The sequence below is a fragment of the Magnolia sinica genome, chromosome 2 (assembly GCF_029962835.1).
Source record: "Magnolia sinica isolate HGM2019 chromosome 2, MsV1, whole genome shotgun sequence".
NCBI classification, from domain to species: domain Eukaryota; kingdom Viridiplantae; phylum Streptophyta; class Magnoliopsida; order Magnoliales; family Magnoliaceae; genus Magnolia; species Magnolia sinica.
Window position 1 is genome coordinate 24,252,581 of NC_080574.1, and position 21,900 is coordinate 24,274,480.

General features: G+C 39.0%; 2 protein-coding genes across 6 annotated transcripts; both read right to left on the reverse strand.

Moving 5' to 3' along the window:
- Positions 1–52: 52 nt before the first annotated feature.
- Positions 53–6,787, reverse strand: LOC131236687 (uncharacterized). 3 transcript variants are annotated; one of them, XM_058234026.1, is made up of 5 exons: positions 6,585–6,787; positions 6,058–6,128; positions 2,375–2,480; positions 835–967; positions 53–282 (listed from the first exon to the last, which is right to left on the reverse strand). In XM_058234026.1, exons 1-5 carry the CDS (start codon positions 6,653–6,655, stop codon positions 190–192), a joined length of 474 nt encoding a protein of 157 aa, XP_058090009.1. In that variant the 5' UTR covers positions 6,656–6,787; the 3' UTR covers positions 53–189. The 3 variants fall into 3 exon arrangements, with proteins under 3 accessions (XP_058090009.1, XP_058090008.1, XP_058090010.1); XM_058234025.1 differs by having other exon boundaries at positions 53–354; positions 6,585–6,778; XM_058234027.1 differs by having other exon boundaries at positions 72–347; positions 6,585–6,785.
- Positions 6,788–15,692: 8,905 nt separating this feature from the next.
- Positions 15,693–21,308, reverse strand: LOC131236688 (VQ motif-containing protein 31-like). 3 transcript variants are annotated; one of them, XM_058234030.1, is made up of 2 exons: positions 21,097–21,308; positions 15,693–16,510 (listed from the first exon to the last, which is right to left on the reverse strand). In XM_058234030.1, exon 2 carries the CDS (start codon positions 16,416–16,418, stop codon positions 15,795–15,797), a length of 624 nt encoding a protein of 207 aa, XP_058090013.1. In that variant the 5' UTR covers positions 16,419–16,510; positions 21,097–21,308; the 3' UTR covers positions 15,693–15,794. The 3 variants fall into 3 exon arrangements, with proteins under 3 accessions (XP_058090013.1, XP_058090011.1, XP_058090012.1); XM_058234028.1 differs by lacking the exon at positions 21,097–21,308 and adding an exon at positions 19,863–19,941; XM_058234029.1 differs by lacking the exon at positions 21,097–21,308 and adding an exon at positions 19,871–19,935.
- Positions 21,309–21,900: the final 592 nt, after the last annotated feature.

The window sequence follows — 21,900 nt, forward strand, 5'->3', positions numbered from 1 at the left end:
GTATACTGTACACCTTGGGTCACATTAGCTTTGAAGTAAAATACAAATCAGCAACAGATAATCCCCAGACATTCAAATAACTAGGGCTTCAAGGCTTGAGAATATATACAACTCCAAAGGAAGCTTTTATATATACAGAGCTGTTATGTTAGAATGCAAAGGACCCATCTTTCCATCTATGGAGATGTTTTAGACATCCCTTACCTTGAGCTTGATTTCGGAGTGGGGATGGAGTGGCTTCTTTGGGCTAGATGGGTGAGTGCTGAACTTCAAGACCAGGTGCTTAAAACATGGAAGGAAGGCCACATAAAACACGCCAAGAATCAAAGGAGCCGCAGTGAACCAACCTAACAACTTCAAGACCAAATGTTCAATTGGTATGAGATTTTGCCAAGGAGGCAATTATAAGAGAATAAGATTGTTTGACCCCAGTACCACCCCAGCATTGGTACAGGTGGGTCCCACCTTTAGACAACCTAAGCTGTTGATCTGGTGGGCCTCATCACAGGACAGCCAGTGTCCTAATCTCTGCCCCAACAGAAATGGATAACTACAGCCAATGATCCAAATTAGTGGGGCATCACTGGACGGATGGGATCATCAGATGAAGCAATTTTAGGGTACCCACATCTGCATGGAGTGTGCTGTATGAACGATTTTGATCACAATAAGGTGGGTCCCACACGTACACTTTACTAAGGCAAAGAAAGCTCAATTGGGCATTCATAGTTTGGGAAGGCAGAACAATGGCATTAGTAGTTAGGAAGGCAGTACAGTCCATAAAGACAGAGAAAAGCTTAATCTAGCATTAGTTAGGGAAGGCAGTATGCATACAGCGTGGAAGATGCTATGTAGGACTTCTTGCGACGCCTGGCCCGTCAACACCTTCTTCATCGCATTGGAGGTCAATGGGAAATGATCTCCACCAGAGATGACTTCACCAAACCGCAAGAAAGGGACCACCAGACTGAAAAAAGGCAAAATACAGTCAACAAAATCAGAACATGAACATGAATATAGAAAGTCAGAAACTGTAGTTAAGAGTCCAAAAAGACTCATCCACCACCATCAATTTAAATCCCAGTTTGGGACTATGACTCGTATCAGAGCGGCACCAAGTCGACTTCACTTGGTTTCAGTCTGTCATAGAAACTGAATCGACTCATTCAATTCAACTCAGTTTTGTTTAAAACCATATCCACTACGCAATGAGACATCAGCCCCCTAGTTACACCAGTAAATAAATTGTGGGGCTTCTAACCTAGATCATCCAATTTTTATATAACATAAACTGGCAGCATCTTAAACCCAACCCACCGTACGCTAGAAAACAGACCAATATGTCAGACCCATGTGGAATTAAAATCATGCTATTGACTCAAAAGAAATCTCTCCACATTCTGCTGCTGCTGAAACCATCTAATTTAAAGCTTAAGAAATCCAATTAAGGACAACCCAATGGATTAGAGGCATTCCTGCAACATCAGATCCCTATGCAACTATAACATCTGACTACAATACGAGAAAGTAGAGGCCCACTTAAAACCAACAGGTTGGCTGATACTTGTCCAACCTGCATCTGATGTAACTAAAAAATTCCAATGGCAAGAATCAAGAGGTCTTTTCTATTAATTGAGCATCTTGTCTTTTGCTTAAAAGGTATGACTATATATATAGTCTGTGTACATGAGTTCCCAATCAAAAGTAAATTCCTACTTATTTCCTAATGGTCCATGTTTCACCTTGTACCCACACAAACTCAAACTACTCTTTAATAATTTGAAACAAAAATGAGAAAGAAACTAATAAATGGAAAATGAAACCCAAAAGAGAGTACAATTATGAATCTCTAAAGGGCTGTACAGTTGTATCAAAACCCTAAGTAGGTGTGTACAGTTTGTGCATAAACCTGACAAGGTAATCAATTGTATTTGTGGGCCCCGCAAATCCAATTGGTTCTTAACTTTTGGCCAACAAATTGGGGATTTCACCCATAGTCGAATCAGACCCTTGATTTGCCCTAATCATCGATCAGCCAGTAGTGGCATCCACTTCTGGCTCCTTTTGGTAATGTAATGGTCCAGCATCATCTTTATATAGATTGACACAAAAATTCTTACTCGTTACAAAGACAAAAGCTAATACCTTCCCACCACCATCAAAATAGGAAAAAACCTCTTTGCCTTTGCAAATCACCTATGTCAACTATTTTATGTGTGTATGTCTCCAGTAGAAATGAGAGCAACAAAGTATTTGATGATTCCACAATAATCGTGTCAACTAATTGGTGCAGACTAGGGAATCAATGCCCAAATTACAAACTAAAAATGGAAAATTAACAAAATGGTTAGTACAAGGGAATGAGCAACCTCACCTCAGCTCAAATGGAGTGGCAACAAAGTTCGTAAGCATCACAGTTGGTGCATGGCAACGGTTTCCAAGCAATGCAATAGCCACCCCACAAAGTAGTACAGTGACTCCTGTTAATAATAAAACTGGCTCAAATCAGCACTGCATTGAAAAAGAATGCATGAATAGGGAGCTGAAGCCATAGATTTGAAAATCACACTGGAGGTCAAACCAGAAAGGGCTGGTACTAATGTGATTTAGTGGGGCCAAAGTTAGAACAAAAACTCAGGTCCTCAGACATTGCTCTCCCTACCTCCTGTGTGTGCATCACTCTAACATGTTATTTTTCCAATTCTGTAAGCCTTTTTTCAATGAGGATGTGACTTTTGCAAACCCCAAATCGTGTTCAGTATATACTATCGAATCAAGCAGCTTGCCAACAACTGCCTGGTCAATGCAGTTCCAATGATTTAAGTAATGAATCTGATGGCTTGAGTGATTCTGGAAAGGATATCAGTTACAGTCGAACACAAACAAACCCAGTGGCCTGGTCCGCTTTTTTAAATAACTGATTCTCTCACTGTTTCCTTGATATTTCTAAAAGAAGTATACTGACAGGTGACAATGGTCATCTTTATAAACAATATTCAGGTACAGAAACAGCATCTTTCGGACTAAGACTGGATTTATTCATGTGGGAACTCGTCCTCCCAATTCCAATCATGCAACAGTTGGTTGGAACCTCCATGTGGCTATCTTAAGCTTGAACTTGATGGTTTGTAGTAAGGAGACCATGGGCAAGATGGAAACTTTGTTGTGCCAGATTGGGTGCATGGTTTGAGGTGCTGGTTCAACAGTATTGGGTCATGCAATCAATTTGAGGTCCTAACCTTATGGAAGTGTCAAGGTGCATGGGTTGTTTTCAAAGATGGTTTGACGGGGTTTTTGAGATGGTTCACCTACATGCAACTTTGATGTTGCCTTGATCTCCCTCATTGGGAAGGCAATTCCAAGGCTGACAAAACTGAAACCTCAAGAGTCAAATTGTTTAAAATGATAATAATTTGGAATCCCGTACTAGTGTTTAGCTCAAAGCTCTCCCTTTATCTTTATCAGGGCTGACGGTGCACAGAAACTCTATTATCTTCCTCGTGTGCTTTTCGTTCCCATATTTCTTTGTTTCTTTCTCTTTTTTTTTTACCTCTTTGTTTTTTCCCTTTCTTTTTAATAAAGTACCCATTTGATCTATAAAAGAAGGGCTATCAGCGAAGTAAGATGTCTGCGTTGAGAAAGAAAGAAAAGGTTATTCTAACTAAAGATTCCTAAAAAATCAATCCATTAAGCGTTCATGCAATGATTGAGAACTAAACATATCAAAGACTGAAAATCCAGACAACAACTTGTATCAATAGCTGAAAACAAAATATGAGTAGTCCTAATACTAAAACACAACAAGTTAGCATTAAACAAGACTAAAGAGCATGTATGATGAGAGCTTATGATTAAAATTGCAAAACAAGGAAAAAAAAAACCACATGTTCCAATAAGCAAACCAGATTATTACATGCAAAAAATGCATCTTCCTTACATTGCGCATTCTCCCGAGCTGTTTGGTCCAGTATCCTGTTCAATTTTAAGATGTTCTGGGTGTTCCCCAAGTCACCAGTCGAGTTGCTAAGGCCTAGGGGCCCCTTGGGAGCATCTTGTGGGTGATGGTTGTTCATGGTCCATGAAATCCATATGGATTGAACAGAATAATAGGACATTCTGAGGAAAGATGGCTTCTGTGAAGTCTGTGATTAAGAATATCAAGTCATTGCTGCAGGGATGGACTCAGCATACAGGAGATTTAGGGGTTGCTCATCAGACATGTTGTATCAAATGTGGGCTGAAGCCCTAACCTATGGTCAAAAGCATAAGGGAGTTGATGCCCATTGGAAGTGCCCCCTCCCTGGTTTCTTTAAAGAAAATGTCAATAGGTGTTTCCTTGGAAATCCAAGCCTAGTTGGTGGCAACAGAAAGATTCTAATCAGATTTTTTAAGCCCTATTGGGATCCAGGACTCTATTTTCCGAAGGCTTCAGCTTTTATTAAAGATGGTCAAGATGGTGATTCATATGAAACTCTACCTTGTGCTTACTGAAGGTCATTCTAAGAACGCCATCTCACGGGCCTCAGGTGGGCTTTATCCATGACGGCTTGCAGACATGGTGAAGCATTTTCTTGACTTGAGAACAGAGCACTAGATGTCATATATTCATGTCCTCAGAGAGGCTAATGTGGAGGCAGGCCACCTGGCCAAAGATGGTGTGTCTGGTGGAAGTTTAATGCTGGAGGACCTCAGGGGTAGTTCTTAGCTGGGTTCTTTTATCTGTTGTTTGTGGGGTGTGTTGGTAAGTCTGTTGTGTTTTTGGGGCTTTTTTTAATTATTATTTTACACTGGGCAGAGCTCATAACCTCATAGTGCTGGCCCCAATCGTTTGGGTGCTATTGTTGTGCTCCTGCTTTTACCCCACCCCCCCCCCCAAAAAAAGAAAAAAAGAAAAAAAAGACATCACCTTAGAAGGGCAGGATGGAATTTCTAATTACCACATCTCAACTACCTCCTTCATGACTAACTAAAACAGAAACTTTTAGCATCCTCTATTAGCAATGGCATGTTCGCACATTCACAAACAAAAGGATCCTACACAATGATGTGTACAAGGTTCAAAATCCTATGAATAGATACTTGGGTACCCATTAGAATGGTGTGACTACAGCTAGTATGTATGACACGTACCAAGGTCTCACAGCATATAAGCGTATATTTGAAGTGGCTAAGGACAACACATTCGCACGGTCTAAAAAATGTACAGTTTCAAATCCTATGATACCTTGACAGTGATTGGAATGTCGTGAATACAGCTAGCATATTTCAAGTATCATATATGGGTTCAGCATAGATATGACACCTAAGGTTATCAGCCTATCAGCACATATTCGAAGTGGCTGATCACAATGCACATGTGCGTGCACACGCGCGCACAGGTTCAGAATCCTATAAGTATGATACCTCGATACTCATTAGAATAGCAAGAGTATATTCCATACAAAGCATCATATATGGGTTCAACATGGCCATCCCATGTATCAAGTCCTTCAACATATAAGCGTATATGTGAAGTGGCTACTCGAAACACACACATGTAGTAAATCATCATCATCACCACCACTGCTGCCACCACCACATGGAGAAAATTGGGATCGGCTTTTAAAAGTGGCTACTCGAAACACACACACGGAGAAAACTGGGATTGGCTTTTAAATGGTAGATTGTCAAAAGTTTCAAGATCGACTGCCCAGCAGACATCAACCTTCCTCTTTCACCCTGATTTACGAGGCTTGTCATTGTAGAGGCTTGCATTGAAAACACTCGCCTGGCAACATTATCCCATTCCCATCTAATGCAAATATTGTCTCAAATTAACAGAGAAAGGGAGAGAGGCTAAAAAATTAAAAATAAAAATTCAATTCACATCCCATTTGCTTTAGTTCAGAAAGATTGAATCACAGATAATTGTATAGCTACATCTTGATACCATTTTAATTGGAGTTGGACAAATAGAAGAATTTTAGCATCTATGACGAAAATCATTTGACAAAGAAAAGCTCGGAATATCAGATGTTCGAGAGACGCAGACAATCGAAATGCAGAGAAGTTTCATACCACAGATTGGGAATAGACCCAATGTCATGCCAAGAGCAGCAGAAAATGCCAGCTCCTTTGGTTCCAATCCCCTGCCAAAGCAAATGTAAAAACAAAACCAAATCAACACCACTCAATAAAACATGATAACAAAAAACAAAAATTACACAACCATAGTTTCGGGATGAAATAAAAATTACTTTTCAAATTTCATAAAAAGAAGTCAGACTTATGAAATCGAAACACCAACGATATGGTTGTGATTAAATAATTTTAAAAAAAATAAAAATTCCGACTTCTTTAAAAAGATCCAACCCTTATATTCCAGTTTCTTATAATTTCCTGACGTTCAGACACTCAAAAAAGGATCTAATCAATCTCAACACAGAAACATCAAAAACAAGAAAAACCCAAAATTTCCATTTTCGACGAAACAGCAGAAAATTTCGAGAAAATACGCATTTTCATTAAAGAAACTCCTAGGAAACTCCAAAAGAAAAGAAAAGAAAAGAAAAGATATCAGAAAGAAACATGAAATTTAAATTTACCTTCGGAGTATTTGCATGAGGGGATCGACGATCTTCCTATTGATCCATGACACCAATCCGATTCTCAACATCTTCTTTTTTTAAAAAAAAAAAAACAAATAATAATAATAACAATAATAATAAGTTGAAATAGATTTTGTAAATAAGGATTCTTTTTCCGTTGGTTTGGGAAGGAAGGAAGGAAGTTTACAAGTAAAAGTTACAGCTACCACAGAAGCCTTGTGACATATGAAGGGGTCGGTCGAAGCAAGGGTATTATGGTCATTTGGAGAGGTAGTTGAGATTGGGAATAGAGGCTTGTGGCGAGGGTATTTCCGTAATATTAAGACGAGAGTGTCTTCAATATCACAAATGCACTTCGATCCAAACCGTCCAAATCATGTGCATTGCGTACAGGCATCATCGGCCCAAATTTAAAGAATAAATGTCCATTGATCAGGTTTTGGATCATCCGATAAGTCTGATATTGGACGTACATCCCATCTACATTGATTTGGACGGTTAGATTGATGCGAGTATCATCCACGTGTGCAAATGGTTCGTGCATCTGTATGGATGGTATTACTCCACAGTGACGATGTCTTTTATCTCCGATCTAACGTGTGGGAGCGGATTACGTCCGGCCCCAGCCTAACCTTATACGGTGTGGCCCTTACATTGGTGCCCACCTTGATCTATGTATTATATATCAATACCGTCCATCCTTTTTTCCAGACCATTTTATACATTGATTAGAAAAATGAAGAAGATCCAAATCTCAGGTGGGCCATAATATAGGAAATAGTGTTGATTGAATTCTCTACCTTTAAAAACTTCCTAGGGCCCACCTTAATATTTTCATAATGTTTAGTTTCCATCCAACCTGTTGATAAGGTCACATAAATCCGGATGAAGGGAAAAAAAATATATATATATATATAAGTTTGATCGAATACTTTCACGGCTCATTAATAGTCAACCACCACTGTTTCATACGTCATGTTTCACTTGGAATTGAATCTGCTTTCTTTTTTAGCTAAGGCCCTAAATTTATATTGAAAACCAGATGGACGGCGCGGATCTAGAATACATACGTCAAGGTGGGCCCCACGATCAGGGCAGTACCGTCTTGGGTGGGGCAGGGCCGCACCTATTCATCTCCCGTAACGTATATGCTTGCTGACTGTGCACATTTGTATCGCTCGCAAAAGAATTTATATTCTCGCATTCTACCATTGCGATGAATGAATGCGCATTACTCCCATAAAATGGTACCTGTTGTGGTTCCATTTTAAATTTTGGTACCTGGATTATGGCCGGCACGTCAGAATTGAATATGTAACACAATTCAAATCTAACAATTATAACCCCAAGTGCCAATATAATCAAATGCGTCGTAGATCAACAATATATCAACCCTGAGAGTCTACCACCCGGTCAAGGGTTCGAGTACCCATTGGTGGTGAAAAAAAAAAAAGAACAATATATCACCCAATTCTAATAAGATCCGTCATTTATTCAATCACCTTTTTATTTTTTGGTTAGCTTGTTAGTATACCCAATGTAAGTTCACACTTCACTGTTAATCTATCTATTCAATCACTGGTACAACATTTCTTAAGATTATTAGGTGATAGTCAGAAGATGAAGTTCATCATCTGAAAATGGGACCACATCTTTGTATTATGTATGAAATAACTTATTCTCTTCCTTACAAATAAAATAAATAGGAAATTCTTACTGTCAGCTTTCAAGAACAATTATAAAATTTATCTCTTAATTAAAAAATTTATTTGAATTATAGCTAAAGTTAACAACTACTTTAATTATTATTATGAATTATACTAAAGAATGTAAATAGCTAGTAAAGATAAATATTACACTAAAGAATATAAATGATGAATAAAGATAATAATTACATTAAGAAATGTAAATAGGTAATAATTTAAAAATAAATTTGATTTGATTGGTATGAGATTTTTTAATACTAAATTAACTTGTTATTTATAGCATTAAATTGATCATCTAAATATTTTTCACATTTTGATAATTGGTAAAATGGTTTTAGCATTGCTGGTCTTTTGCCTATCACCTACATCGATAGTCACTCCAAGCCTTTTTACTAACTCGATCATGTTCTACTTAATCACTAGTGATTATTGATGATGTAACATTAATGTCCAATAATCCTCAACTATATACTCACATAAAAGGCATCGATGCAGTAATGAGGGTGGCTAGCAGTGAAGTGTGAACTGACAGTGGGTGTACTAACAAACTAACCGAGAAAAAAAACTATATACTCACGGAATTTTCTTTGAATATCTCAACTAATATTAGAGACACGATGCATCTCAAATAGCATTCCAGGTACCTCTCTTTCTCATTAGTTTCTAAAGGAAATGACAAAAATAGAGTATAATAATAATATGCATGGAACTCAATCTAAAACCGTCCAATTAAGTGACCTGACCATAGATGGATTAGAGCCAGAAAATAGATTGACAAGGAAATCCACCCTATAATTGATGGATATTTGTTTATTGAAAATTTATAACATTTCAGTTATTTCCTATCCATAATGCAACTAGGGGTGCACATTGAACCGGTAGAACTATGAAACCGGACCTGAACTGACCAAACGGTCAGGTCTCGTCTGGTTCTAGAGTGCACCGATTCCAGTTCCGGTTCCAAAAATCAAAGAACCGTTTACATCGGTTCGGTTATCGGTTTGGGGGTATGTAGAACCGAACTAAATCGTGAACCGATCCGTAGAACCAAACTGTGGATCCAATCGGTAGAACCGAACCTAGAACCGAACTTGAAATCGAACCAAGATCCTTTTGATTGTTTCCATATTTGACTCATGATTTATGGTTTATAATACATCATTTAATTATTTTCATAAATGTATTTTTGCACACTTTATACAATATCTAAACAATTCATTAAATGGACCACAACATGGATGGACATAGGCTAGATAATAAAATTAAACATGCAATTGGATTGGATTATAAAAAGCCCAGCACCGTGGAACCGAACTGGTTTTAAGGGTTCGGTTCCGTTTCAGTTCTAGGGTGCCAACGGTCCGTTTCGAATAAGCTAGAACCGTTAAAAACGGTTTGGTTCCGATTTCACCCCAGAACCGGACCAAACCGACCCGTGTGCACCCCTAAATGCAACCGTAGCTGGGACAACTTGTATGAACATGTATGCTACATGTAGAGTGTCCATGTGGCATGTGTATGGATCTCCATAGTCTCGCCAGCATCTCTAACATCTGCACTGATGGGCCATGAATATGATGCAGCATCTCATGTTGGCTTCATCCGGAAGGAATATTGGGTATCGTGCCCCGCATGAAGAAAGCATGATCTCAGCCAATCATCGCATTGAACATGGTGGGGCCCACTCAATGGATTAGCAATATTCCCGGGGGTGATTTGCACACGTGCTAATTGGTTCACGTGTCAGAGATCTGAGCCACTCATCTGGTGGGAGCCGCTGCCCTAGCCATTGGTTCTTTTTATCATAGACACCCTACGAGTGGACTGGCTCAATTTTTGGCCAGGAAATGTTGACGGTGGGATCCACCTGATGAATGGATCAGATTTCTCAGGCCTCCACAAAAGGCTAGCGAGACCAGGTTCGAGGAAAGAGCACGCATTCGTCAGTGACGCGGCAGCATAGAGCCGCTGCTATTTGTAGCGGTTGATCTCGGTCGCATCAATAACGACCATCAATGTTGTTTTCTCGAGTGCCGTGACGTTTGGGCAACGCAAGGTGGCTTCGGCACATGTGCCAACACGTGGGAGATTTTTAGGTCATTCATTAAGTGGGCCCCACTGTCAACATGTCCTCTTGAAGATCAGGCTGGGGATATCCTCTTATCAGTAGGCCGAACATGTATAAGACAAAAGGGCGGTTAGAACGAAAATAGACTGGCGGCTTGTAATCGACATTCTCGAGTATACTCCCCACCTGGTGGTCCACTTTACATTTCGAGCCATGCCATGTTCTCAGTGGGTCTTACTTATAAGAGACTCAGGTCACGTATGAGTGCGTTCCAAGAAACGTGTACCTTAATTATAGAGCAGGCCCCAAACCAAAGCTTGATTTTTTTTAATTTTTTTTAAAATTTTTTTTGTTTTTTTTTTTTTACACACGCACACATACACCCCGCACACGCAGCTTGATTTACCACAAAAACCCGTCTCTGTTTGAGTTGAACTAGAAATCCTGACTCATTTCAAAATCAAGCTAAGCCTAAGTTGTATGCCAACGTGGTTTGGTTCGGCTCAAACCTTGGCTTGGTTTGCCCGATTTGGCTCAACTGAGTATAAATGCAGTTTAATTTTTTAAAAATAAACATAAAAATAAAACCTAACTTCTAAGTCTGCAGCCCTACTCGCATCCTGATTGAGTGGTGATGGCCCTCCACTCCTCTCCTTCCCTTTTACCCTACACACGTGACTAAGTCCCCTCTCTCTTCCCTTCCTATCATCTTATCTTATTATTTGAATCTCATCTTCCTCTCTCTACCTACACCCGACTGGATAAGTTGTACGCTGCCCAGCCCACTTGTCACACCCGACTCCAATTTTCCATTGCTCTCTCTCTTTCTACTGCTACTACCACTACTATTCTCTCCCTCTCTTCCACAGCATCCTGACACACACATGGCATGCCTAACTCGCCTGATGGCAGTGACCCAAGCTAAAACCCTAAAATCTTCCCTAAAATTTCTAAATACCCCAAAATCCATCAGTAAGCCAAAACTCCAACTAAAATTCACAGAATAAATAAATAAATAACTCCAAAATATGAGCCAAATCAGCAACCCAACGTAGCGAGTCGGCTCAAACCTAGCTCGAGACGTAATTCGATTACCAAACCAAGCCGTAAGTCAAGCCAGACTCAAGGCAAGCCCAGTCAGCTGAATAAGCCAGTTGAGCTAGGCCCGATTCGGTTTGTGTACAATTCTAACCTTAAATGGGGCTGATTAGGTGAGGCCTCATACTCACCCAAGACGGTGCGGCCTTTTATCGTGGGACCCACCTTGACTCACATATTTTGTATCCACGCCATCCATCCCTTTTTTCATATCATTTTAGGGCATTATCCTAAAAATAATGCAGATCCAATTTTCACGTGGACCATAAACTGTGGTGATTTACAACTAATGGGCCACAAAAGTTTGGGACATATTTGTCCTTACCCTTCAACAGGCGTATGTGACCTTATAGATGGATTGGATGGCAAATAATCACTACAGAAACATTAAGGTGTGCCCTAAGAAATTTTTAATGGCAGGGCATTCAACCATCACTGTTTCCTATGACATGGTCCACCTGATTATTGGACCATTTTTATTATAATATCCTAAAATGATATGGAAAATGGATGGACAGTGTGGATACATGATACATATATCAAGGTGGTAAGAAGTCTAAAAATGATCTTAAAAAATAGATGGATGGCATGGATAAATAATACATGCATCAAGGTGGGCCCCACAGTAGGGGCCCTACTGTCTTGGATGAGCCGGGGGTCTTATATAATTTGCTCCCCTTGAGTCTGCCCTATCCAGATTTCCCTGACAATTTTCATTTTAGAAGGGTTTAGCATTCACGAATCACAAGGGCCTCCATCATTGAGTTTGTAAAAAGTGGGGCATGCACAGTTGATAAATGATGTTGAATGGGTTGTAGACCCATTCTTAGCAAAGATGGATGGAAAGAAGCTCAAATGGAAATGGACATGGTTCATCAAATTAGGGAAAATCTCATAGGACATGATGTAACTAATCCCTAAACACATTAGAATTGAAGAAATTCATTGGAATTATCATTCAAAGTGCGGACTACAAATCAACTATAACTTTTGATCATCATGGGATGCAAGATTTAGAGAATGTATGACCTGTGAATTTTGACTGGAATAGATTATCCAAGCCCAACCGACTCTCATAAGCGGGCTCCATCCACTTTGCAAGAAAAAGACTCATTCAAAATTACTGTTTTTCCAAAAATTTATTATAAAAGTTGAGCGTACATCTTTCATATTAAAGATTTAATAAGTGATCTCTTTTTGAGATTTATTTTTTATCATGTTAGGAATTATCCGACAAAGTTAAATTATAATTTTTATTTTTAATAAAAATTACTATTTTAGGTAAGTCTTGATTTAAACGAATTAAAACTCTTAATTGGGATTTACATTTTATTGTTTAAAACATTATAACTTCTTTTTGAAGACATTAATAGAATATTTTTGAACTTTCCTTTAATTCTTATATATTAAAAAAACATTACACCTTGTGAATTTAAGTAGAGGATACAGTACTGTTCTACTTCTAGCTGAGATACACCCCTTCCCTGTGCCAATAAAGACCATTGATCTAATGGGCCCAACGTGGATGGAGGACTACCAAAATCCAAATGGAATGGTCCCACCGAGTGGTGTCCTCAAAACGAACAGCTAAGATCCACTTTCAGCAGAAAAAGGCCAAAATATTTCTGGCTACGATCTTCCGATCAGGGATATGGGCCCCACTTGTACAAACCTATCACTGCAGGAGATACTGCACATGCCCCACTGAAGTATCTAATGACCAAACAGACCAGATCGTATGACCACTGGATCTAGGTCATTATCCAAAAACCAGATTGATCAAACGATCCTAGCCTACAATTAATGGGCATTTGCTTGTTAAAACAGGACCCCTAACTGTTTTCATCGTAACCGTCCATTTAAAAGTCTATGGATGAGTCAATAACAAAACGAAGTCAGTGTATCTAAAGTAGGGGTCATGACTGGACGGTTTAATGTGAGTTAGTTGCATGTCACGTGCGCAGATTCCTGATGCCTGTGTATCAACTATCATGCTCTGTCAGAGTATCGAAGTTCTTTCTCATGATTAAGAGCCCATCTGGCATCCTCTCACGACAAATCGGACGGTCCTCCCGTAACCTGTATGTGGCAGGTCAGTGGAAGCTTGACACGTCTCCTTCATGTATACTTGAGATCACATGCGACCGCATCCACGACAATGACATGGCCCACTTGCTCAGACCGCCTGACGCCGATTTCCTTTGCCCCTGCCACGACAATGACCTCGACTACCTAGTTGACACCTCACGGTCTTGACGAAGGGGACGGTTCTGTATGCCCACCTTGAGGGCCGACCTCGATCGCCGGTCTCAATTGAGGGACTCGACCTTAGAGGTTAGCTTCAGCTATCGACTTAAGAGGTTGGCCTTGGCTATCAACGTCGACCCCAACGTTGAATATGGACCACTATTAGAGGAGAGGAGGAGAGATCCCCTCTTTATACCAGAAGGGTTTTCTCCGATATGTTCACCAAGGATCACGCAAAGATAAGCGCAGTATATCCGGAGAAAGACCCATTTTATGATACATCTCTAACATATTCATTGCCAAATGCTTTGGTGGTATCAAATGTTATAATTATTAGAAAAGTAAGAGTTTTTTGTACACAACGGAGTATATAAGAAAACGATAATGAAACGATCAAATTTATCGGGTTCAAGGCTTGACTTGAATAGTCAATTTCTTAAGATAGATTTGTTGCTTTTTTTTCTAAAATTTTCAGCAAGTGCAAATGAAGGAAATCTGCAAATTGTCTTCAGGATACAATGAACTTTCAATCTGATTTTCAACACGAAAATTTGCACATCTAAGTGTTGAACAGATCTCTAGTTTTGACACCGATATGCCTTAAGACGTTTAGAAAAAATTTCGCAAGAGATTAGATCAATAGTAATTGCATAAAAGATGATATAATCTTAAGGATTAAGAGTATCTTCTTCTAAATTATATTATGTAAAATTTATATCAATTGAAAGGCTATGGATTTCTTCCTGAAGAGGTGCTAAAGAGGCTCTTCAAGAAATTCAAACCTATTCACTGCAAATAATTGTCTTTCCATGAAAGGACATGACTCTTTTCCTATGACAGTTATTTCTGTACCCATTCAGACAGGAGCAGTTATCTAACAGGAAAAATTATATCCACATAAGCGACACGTGGCATAAGTGTCACATGTACAATCATGTCATAATTACTCTCAATCATAAAAAAGTAATAAAACATCAGGGTAGACTCACACAAGTGCGAAGTGCGCCTAATAAAGCGTTCAAGCAGCCTTATAGCCCACGCCGCGCGCGTGTGCGAACGGTGAGATTTGAATCCTGGTTGCATAAACAGAACCCCTTCTCTTACCGACTGGCCATACACACTATTTATAAAAAGTTTAAATAATTAATATATTTATTTACTTTTAAAATTAACTTTTATTTTTAAAATTTATTTTTATTATGAAAAACACAACAATAAGAAGGGACCCTCCTCACAGAAAAAGGTATACTCAATTTACCCTAGCCTGATCATAACCTTTTGGGCCCTATATTGTCTTAGGCATCAAGGGCCCTTGGTTTTGCAGATACACGGTGGGCTAGCAGGGACGGTCAGGTTTGACCTTTAATAGTCAACACAGTGCGGTAGGTACCCAAAAACGGGTATAAGCAGCCCCCAGCTTAAAAACCTTTAAAAAGAAGAAAAATAAATAAAAAGAAAGCGACCAGGCCTTGCACGCGGCAGCAGAGGTGGTGGATCCAGACCGTCCATCTAGCAGCCCATATCTGTCAGTTCTGGTGAGCATTGACCATGGCATGCTACTGATCAAATCCACAGTATGATTCATTCATTCTCCTCGTCCAACTACCAAAAGTATCATCTTCGGTGAAAAACAGTATCATCAACAGCGGATATTGTGAGGCTATTCGTGTAGGACCATTTGGGACATGCCCCGGTCCAAAAACGAAGATGTTCCTTTCATCAGGTGGGCCATATATGTACATTGACTGATTGTTAGTCATTTTCCCATCCACCCCTAGAAATGCATCAAACCCGACCCGTGGTCTACTAAACAGGCAAATAATTACTGCCCAAACCCGAATTAGAAGCGGGTCAGTCCAGTAGACCCCAAGGGCGACCCGACCCATTGCAACCCCTAACCATATCCCATGAATGCAAGATCCTGACCATTCAACAAAGGGAGCCCACATTGGTTAGGCGAACCACGGCCCACTAAAATCCTCAAAATCCAATCTAAACCATTCATATTTTAAATCAATAACGAATCATAACTTCACAAGAAAAACTTCATTTTAACTTATTAAAAAAAATAATAATAGAAGAACCGTTTCAAGATTCATGGGCTCTTGGAGAAGTGAGTGGAAACAATGGGAGTAACTCCGGTTCAGCATTTCCCAATCTAGACCGGGGTGATGGATGCAGATAAAACCGCCTCTCTTTGATCGCCCGCTCTTCTTCCTCGCTATTCAAATCCGAAGAATCCGATTTTCCACGGTCGAGGATCGATAGGTTCGAGAAATCCGTAGAAGGGCTTGTGATATAGCCAGTACTCGAGGGGGATTGATTCGCTGGAGTCGTAGGAAAGCCGACTAGTTTGGAAGGGGATAGACCTGGTTCGGTTGCTTGAAGACCGGGTTTGGAGGGTGAGTGAACCGGTTGGCCCGGTTTGAAGTGGAAACCGGGTTTTATTATCTCTAACTTCGGCCTTGAGTACTGCCTTCTCTCGTGGAGTTTGAAGGTGGGCCTTTTGACACATATGGGCTTTTGGGCCGAGGTCGTTTGTGGGGTCCCTTTGGAAGTATCCGTTGGAGGAGACACTGTTGGGGCCTGGCGGTCCTCGTCAGGCGCACCAGTTAAGCGCTGGACAAGCTCCCGGAAGGTGTTTGTGTCTGCCTGGACGAATGTCGTTAGGGACGTCGAATCCTGAGGGGCCCAGCTTTCCGGTTTTTCCATCGATGTCTGGTGGGCTGAATGAATTCTAGTGCCCCACTTACTGAGCCATGGTATTTCAAGAGCTGTAGTGAGTTCTAGACCCTAGAAACTGCCTGCACATTAAAAGCCGAGTATCAGATACATGAAATCAGTGTATCAAATGAGATGGGCCTGACTAAAGTGGGCCCATAGAAAACTTGTCATTTTGGCCCAAGCCCATCTTGAGCCCATTTAAAAAAGGCCAGGAAGGCCATTTGGGTTTGTAGCTTGATTAGACTTTATTGTTAGATGGACCCCACAACAGATCCCAACCATCCTACAGCTGCCAGAGTGGGACCATCTGAATTATTCATCCCTCAGTTGAAATTCTGGGACCAGATGAATGATAGGACTCCAAACTATCAACAATTTCGAAAGTCCTGTGACATAACTCCAGTTGTGTTCGTCAACCACTCGGTATCCAGAGCGCGTCCCGTTCAGTGGGGCCCACATGCTAAGACGATGTGAACCGTCTATGTTTACAAGTCACTATAAGAAACTTATGCTAAACAGATGATCACGACCATCACTATCTCTAGATGAGTTTAGGACAATTTTAAAAAAATGAAAATAAAATCAATGGGGCTTACCTTTCAACTCTAAAATTCAAAGGAAAGAATCATACTTGAAGCGTGATTATAGTGTAATATCTTAATAATGGTAGCTACGAGAATATGGATGTTTCAAATCGTGGGACCATCTCATCATGTGGGCCCATTGGATTGTGACAGGCTGCATCCTAAGTCGCAAAAGAGGCAAAACAAACTCATGCATTGTCTAGACTAAGCTATTTATAAAAGTCACTATAGCTTTTCTGGAATTTTCTATTACTTCTGCGTGATTAAAATGCGCATGAAATTCTATAACCAAACGACCTCATCATGATATGTCAGCTGTCCAACAATCTACGAATTATATATATAAAAAAATGAATATATGTAAAAGTTAGGCCAGCATTAGAGTGCATTAGATGGGTGGAATACCCTGATTTTTGGGAAGGGCATTTGAAAGTGAGCCCCACCTTACAGATGGTTAGGATCTCTCACACGTGTGTGCCATGTTGGCACATGAGTTCGGCATAAACACATGAATATGATTAATTTGTCTATGCACTTGAATAATAAGACCACTTTACATGTGGACTCACGTGTCTCCGTACGAGATTTTTTTTTTTTTTTTTAAAAAGAAGAAAAAGAAGAAGAAGCTCTTAAGGGGACTTCCATTGCAAGGAAACTTATAAAAATCATGACCATCTGACCATGAGGTGGGCCACTCATGTTATCATGTAAATTGATTTTGGACCATTGGATGATTTCTATGATTTGTAGATTTGTTTTGTACGTGTGGCTAATGATTCATCCACAGTGGGGCCATTAGGTCAATCATCATGTTAGTAAATCATTAGCCTGAACCATCAGCTTGATTCTTCAGATAATTACGGCCGCTACAAGGAGCTGGACCGCTATAAAACATGGCTAATTAGGTATCAGTTTCTGTTTACAATTTGCACCGTTGATCAGTGGGCGCCTATTTTCTGTAAATAAAGAAAATTTATAGATATCCATGAATCCTTAGCTCTACATATTCAAGTATTTTTACCTTGCCATCCACACGCAATCACACATTCCAAAACACGTGTGATAAATCTAAGCTTTCCACCAGGTTAGAACTTAGAAGGTAATCTTTTTTTTGAAAAAAATTTATTTACCTAAAAATAGAGTCTTTTGTTATTTAGATGGTTCACCACGTTGAAATTTTTTCTAGCCGTTCATTTGTTTTGTACGTCTGTCCCAGTAGGATATTTAAATTGTAAGCTCAAATTTCACGTATTTCATATTGTCACACGTGCCTATGCGTATATAGGGTAGGACCCTACGTGTGCATGAGATGTATACCATCTTGAGATGTGGTTGTAGAGTCACGTGACAATGCTCTGAATCATATAGGACTCGTTTGGATGCCTATAAATTACATTAGCTGTAAATGATTTACCAGTAGCTCATTGTCAGGCAGAAGTGGATTGGGTGAGAACCTGCACTCCCCTCAATTACCGTGGGGCCCACCTCAATGCATGTATTCTGTATCTACACCATCCATCCGTTTTTCCAGATCATTTTAGGGCAATACCCTAAAAATAAAGAAAACCCAAGTCTCAGGTGGACCACACTCTAGGAAACAGTGGTGAGTAAACACCCTACCATTAAAAATTTCTTAGGTCGCAGCTTAATGTTTCCGTGGTGTTTATTTTCCATCCAATATGTTGATAAGGTCACAGAAACCTTGACGAAGGTAAAAACCAAATACCAGATTGATCCAGAACTTTTGTAGCCCATTAATGGTTAATCACCACTGTTTCCTATGATATGGTCCACCTGATAATTGGATCTGCTTTAATTTTTGAAAAATCCCCTAAAATGATCTAAGAAAACGTATGGACAGCATGAACATAGAATACATACATCAAAGTAGGCCCCACCGTAAGGACCACACCGTCTTGGGTCTTGGGTGAGTCCGGGGCTCTCACCTAGTTCGCTCCTTCCATATATAAAATTTTATTCGTAAGTGAGTTACAGTTTATAAGATAAAATTTTCATTTAAAAATTAAAAAAGAAATATTTTTATTTACCATATTTTAAAAAAAAAAACAATATTTAATTAACTTATACTTAAAAGTCATTTTAAATAAAAGTCACAACTTAAAAATTAAAACATAAAAAAGAAATCCCCCTTTTTTATTAAAAAAATTATTATTATTACTATTATTATTATTATTATTTTTACACACGCACACACACCCCCACACACTCACGTAGTGGAATTTCCCCACATGAAAAAAAATAAAAAAATCCCCTTATATAAAGAGGCTTACATTAAAATTTCAACGATGGTAAAGCTCCTAAGAGTGGCCACAAAAGCAACTGTTAAAGCAGTGGCCTCCAATCAAAGAAAAGTATTAAATATTAATGGTGAAAACATTCAAATCTAAAGATTTTTTCAGACCGTCAATTAATATCCCACCATGTGAAGTTCCCTGTTACAAGTGCAAGTGCAAGTGCTTTTTACTTATGTACTGCATGGAAAACTAAGAACAGAAGAAGAGGATTACTAAAATACACTCCGATGTATGTTACTAGATACGTGCAGAACGTTAGGCAATGGATCTGAGATCATATTTCAATGATCTGAACCGTTTATATGATGGACCTCACGATGGATGGAGGATAAACGTATAAAATATTTAGATTGGAATATATTAGCCATCTGATCACTTGAGTCTTTCTCCTTAAACATGAAGACTAGTGAAAAGGGTTGAAATACCTACCGTTAAATTACTGACGTTTCCTGTTACAATTTGTGGGATGTACTCTAGCAATCTTATGTAAAATTTTTTATAAAAAAAAAAAACAGAGAACATGTTCTACTAACCGCTTAACTCCATTTTCACCCCCGGATTTTGCATTGAATAACAAAATTGCCACTTTCTTCAATGGCGAGTCCGCTGTTGAAGTATGAGAATGGAAATTAGATTAAAACCGTTTCAAATTTCATAACCGTTGGATTTCTTTCTACATTTCTTATATTTTTAAGAGAAATAAAAACAGAGGAAATACAGAGCTCTCTCGAATTTCTGCAACTTTCAGCAAAAAAAATAAAAATCAGTTTCTGAAATTCCCGTCAAAGGGATTGTCAAAATTTCATAAGAAAGCTTGATTTTTATACACAGAAAATTCATTCCCAAAAACCCAAAAAAAAAAAAAAAGCAATGAGTTTTTGTTTCTTTTAATTGCAATATTAATTTGTTGATATCAATCTACTTATTTTAAAATTACAGACCAAGAAAATTCAATGAATAAATATCAGCATATAGAAGAAGTCTAAAAACTAGAAATTCCAACAAAATTCCGACAGCAAATTATGAAAGAAAATCTTGTAAATTCCATCACAACCCACAAGGAAAAGCTTGTCGGAATAATCAAGGATCTCAGAAATTTAAATAATCCTTTAAAGTTCACTGTAAATTCTAACTACCCAAAGAAATATAGTTGAAAAAAAAAGTTGGTTCTCCAAAAATAAAAATAAAAATAAAAAATAAACTGAATTTTAAGGATACCCAGAACAGAATTCAGTAGAAAAAGAAAAGAAAAAGAAAAGAGAGATCATAAAATCTCTATAATTTTCTACAAATGTATATAAAGAAATTCCCATCAATTCCCAGAAATCAAAATTACCTAAATAACTCAGAAGTTCTGAAGCAACCAGTTACCTGAAATTTAGAAGGACTATGAAGAAGAGAAAAAAGAAGAATTGCAAATGTCTTGGAATTGAATAGAACTCGCGATTTCATTAAGACCCAAAAATTCCAAAAAAATAAAATAAAAAATCAGTAATCTCCGCAGCAGGACAAAATAATAAATTCTTAGAGAAATCAAACAAAGACAGAAAATCAACAAACAATGGAAATTTAACAGAACCCAGTACGAAAATTCAGTTGGAAAAAGGTAAAAGATTACAAAACCTCATCAAATATTCAAAAAGGAATTTTTTTTTTTTAAAAAAAAAAACAGAATCTTGTAATTTCATGAAGACACAGAAATAAGATCCCAGGAATCTAAATTTAAAGGAAAACCCAACTAAAATATATGAAAATTCAAATACCAACCTCGTAAATCTTCCGCAATTTCAATAACTCTCGCCTTTTATCCAGAAAGGAAAGCGACCCAACAGAAGAGAGAGAGAGAGGAGATGAGACTCTCCCCCTTTTCTTCTTTTTCTTTTCCCTCCCTTCTACGAAACGTTAGTTGTTAAACGGTGGAAAACGAGGAGAGAAACGCGTCTGTGCTGATAAAGAGAGCGAGAGAGAGGCGTTGTGGGCTGGGAATGCAGAGACGCCAGTTAGGACAAAACAAGGGGAGCCTCAGACACTAGAACCGCCACCCTACCACGTCATACGTTTGTTCAAGGAACCGGATTGCTGGGACACTGGTTGTAAGCTAGGTGGGGTCCACAGTGATATTGATTACAAATCCACTCCGTCCATCCGTTTTGCAAGATCCTGCTAGGGAAAGAGCCCAAAAATTAGCCGGATCTAAAACTCAAGTGGGCCACACCCTCAAAAAAACTGGGAAATGAAATGACTAATGTTGAAACCTTCCCAGGGTCCACCTTGATGTTTATATGCCATCCAAACCGTTCGTAAGGTCATATCCTCTGCGATAAACTGAAAAGACAAAAATCTTAGACTGACACAGAACTACTCTCCCACGAAAGTTTCAACGGCGGTCGTTCAATCCTCACTGTTTCCTGTCGTGTGGCCCCACCTAATTTTGTCGTCTCTGTCTTAACAGGAGGTGGAAAAACGGATGGACGGGGTGAATTTCTTACAAACAACACGGTGGGCCCCACCTAGCTTACAACTCTGCCGTCGGGCGTAGCAGGCAGTCCGTTTGGTTTGCTGAAGGCTTCA

Coding starts and splice junctions, on each gene's coding strand:
- LOC131236687 (XM_058234025.1), bottom strand. CDS start 6,655: ATGTTGAGAATCGGATTGGTGTCATGGATCAATAGGAAGATCGTCGAT. Junction 2,481..6,057: donor GGGTCTATTCCCAATCTGTG/GTATGAAACTTC, acceptor TATTATTAACAG/GAGTCACTGTACTACTTTGT. Junction 968..2,374: donor GCCACTCCATTTGAGCTGAG/GTGAGGTTGCTC, acceptor GCCTTTTTTCAG/TCTGGTGGTCCCTTTCTTGC.
- LOC131236688 (XM_058234030.1), bottom strand. CDS start 16,418: ATGGAAAAACCGGAAAGCTGGGCCCCTCAGGATTCGACGTCCCTAACG.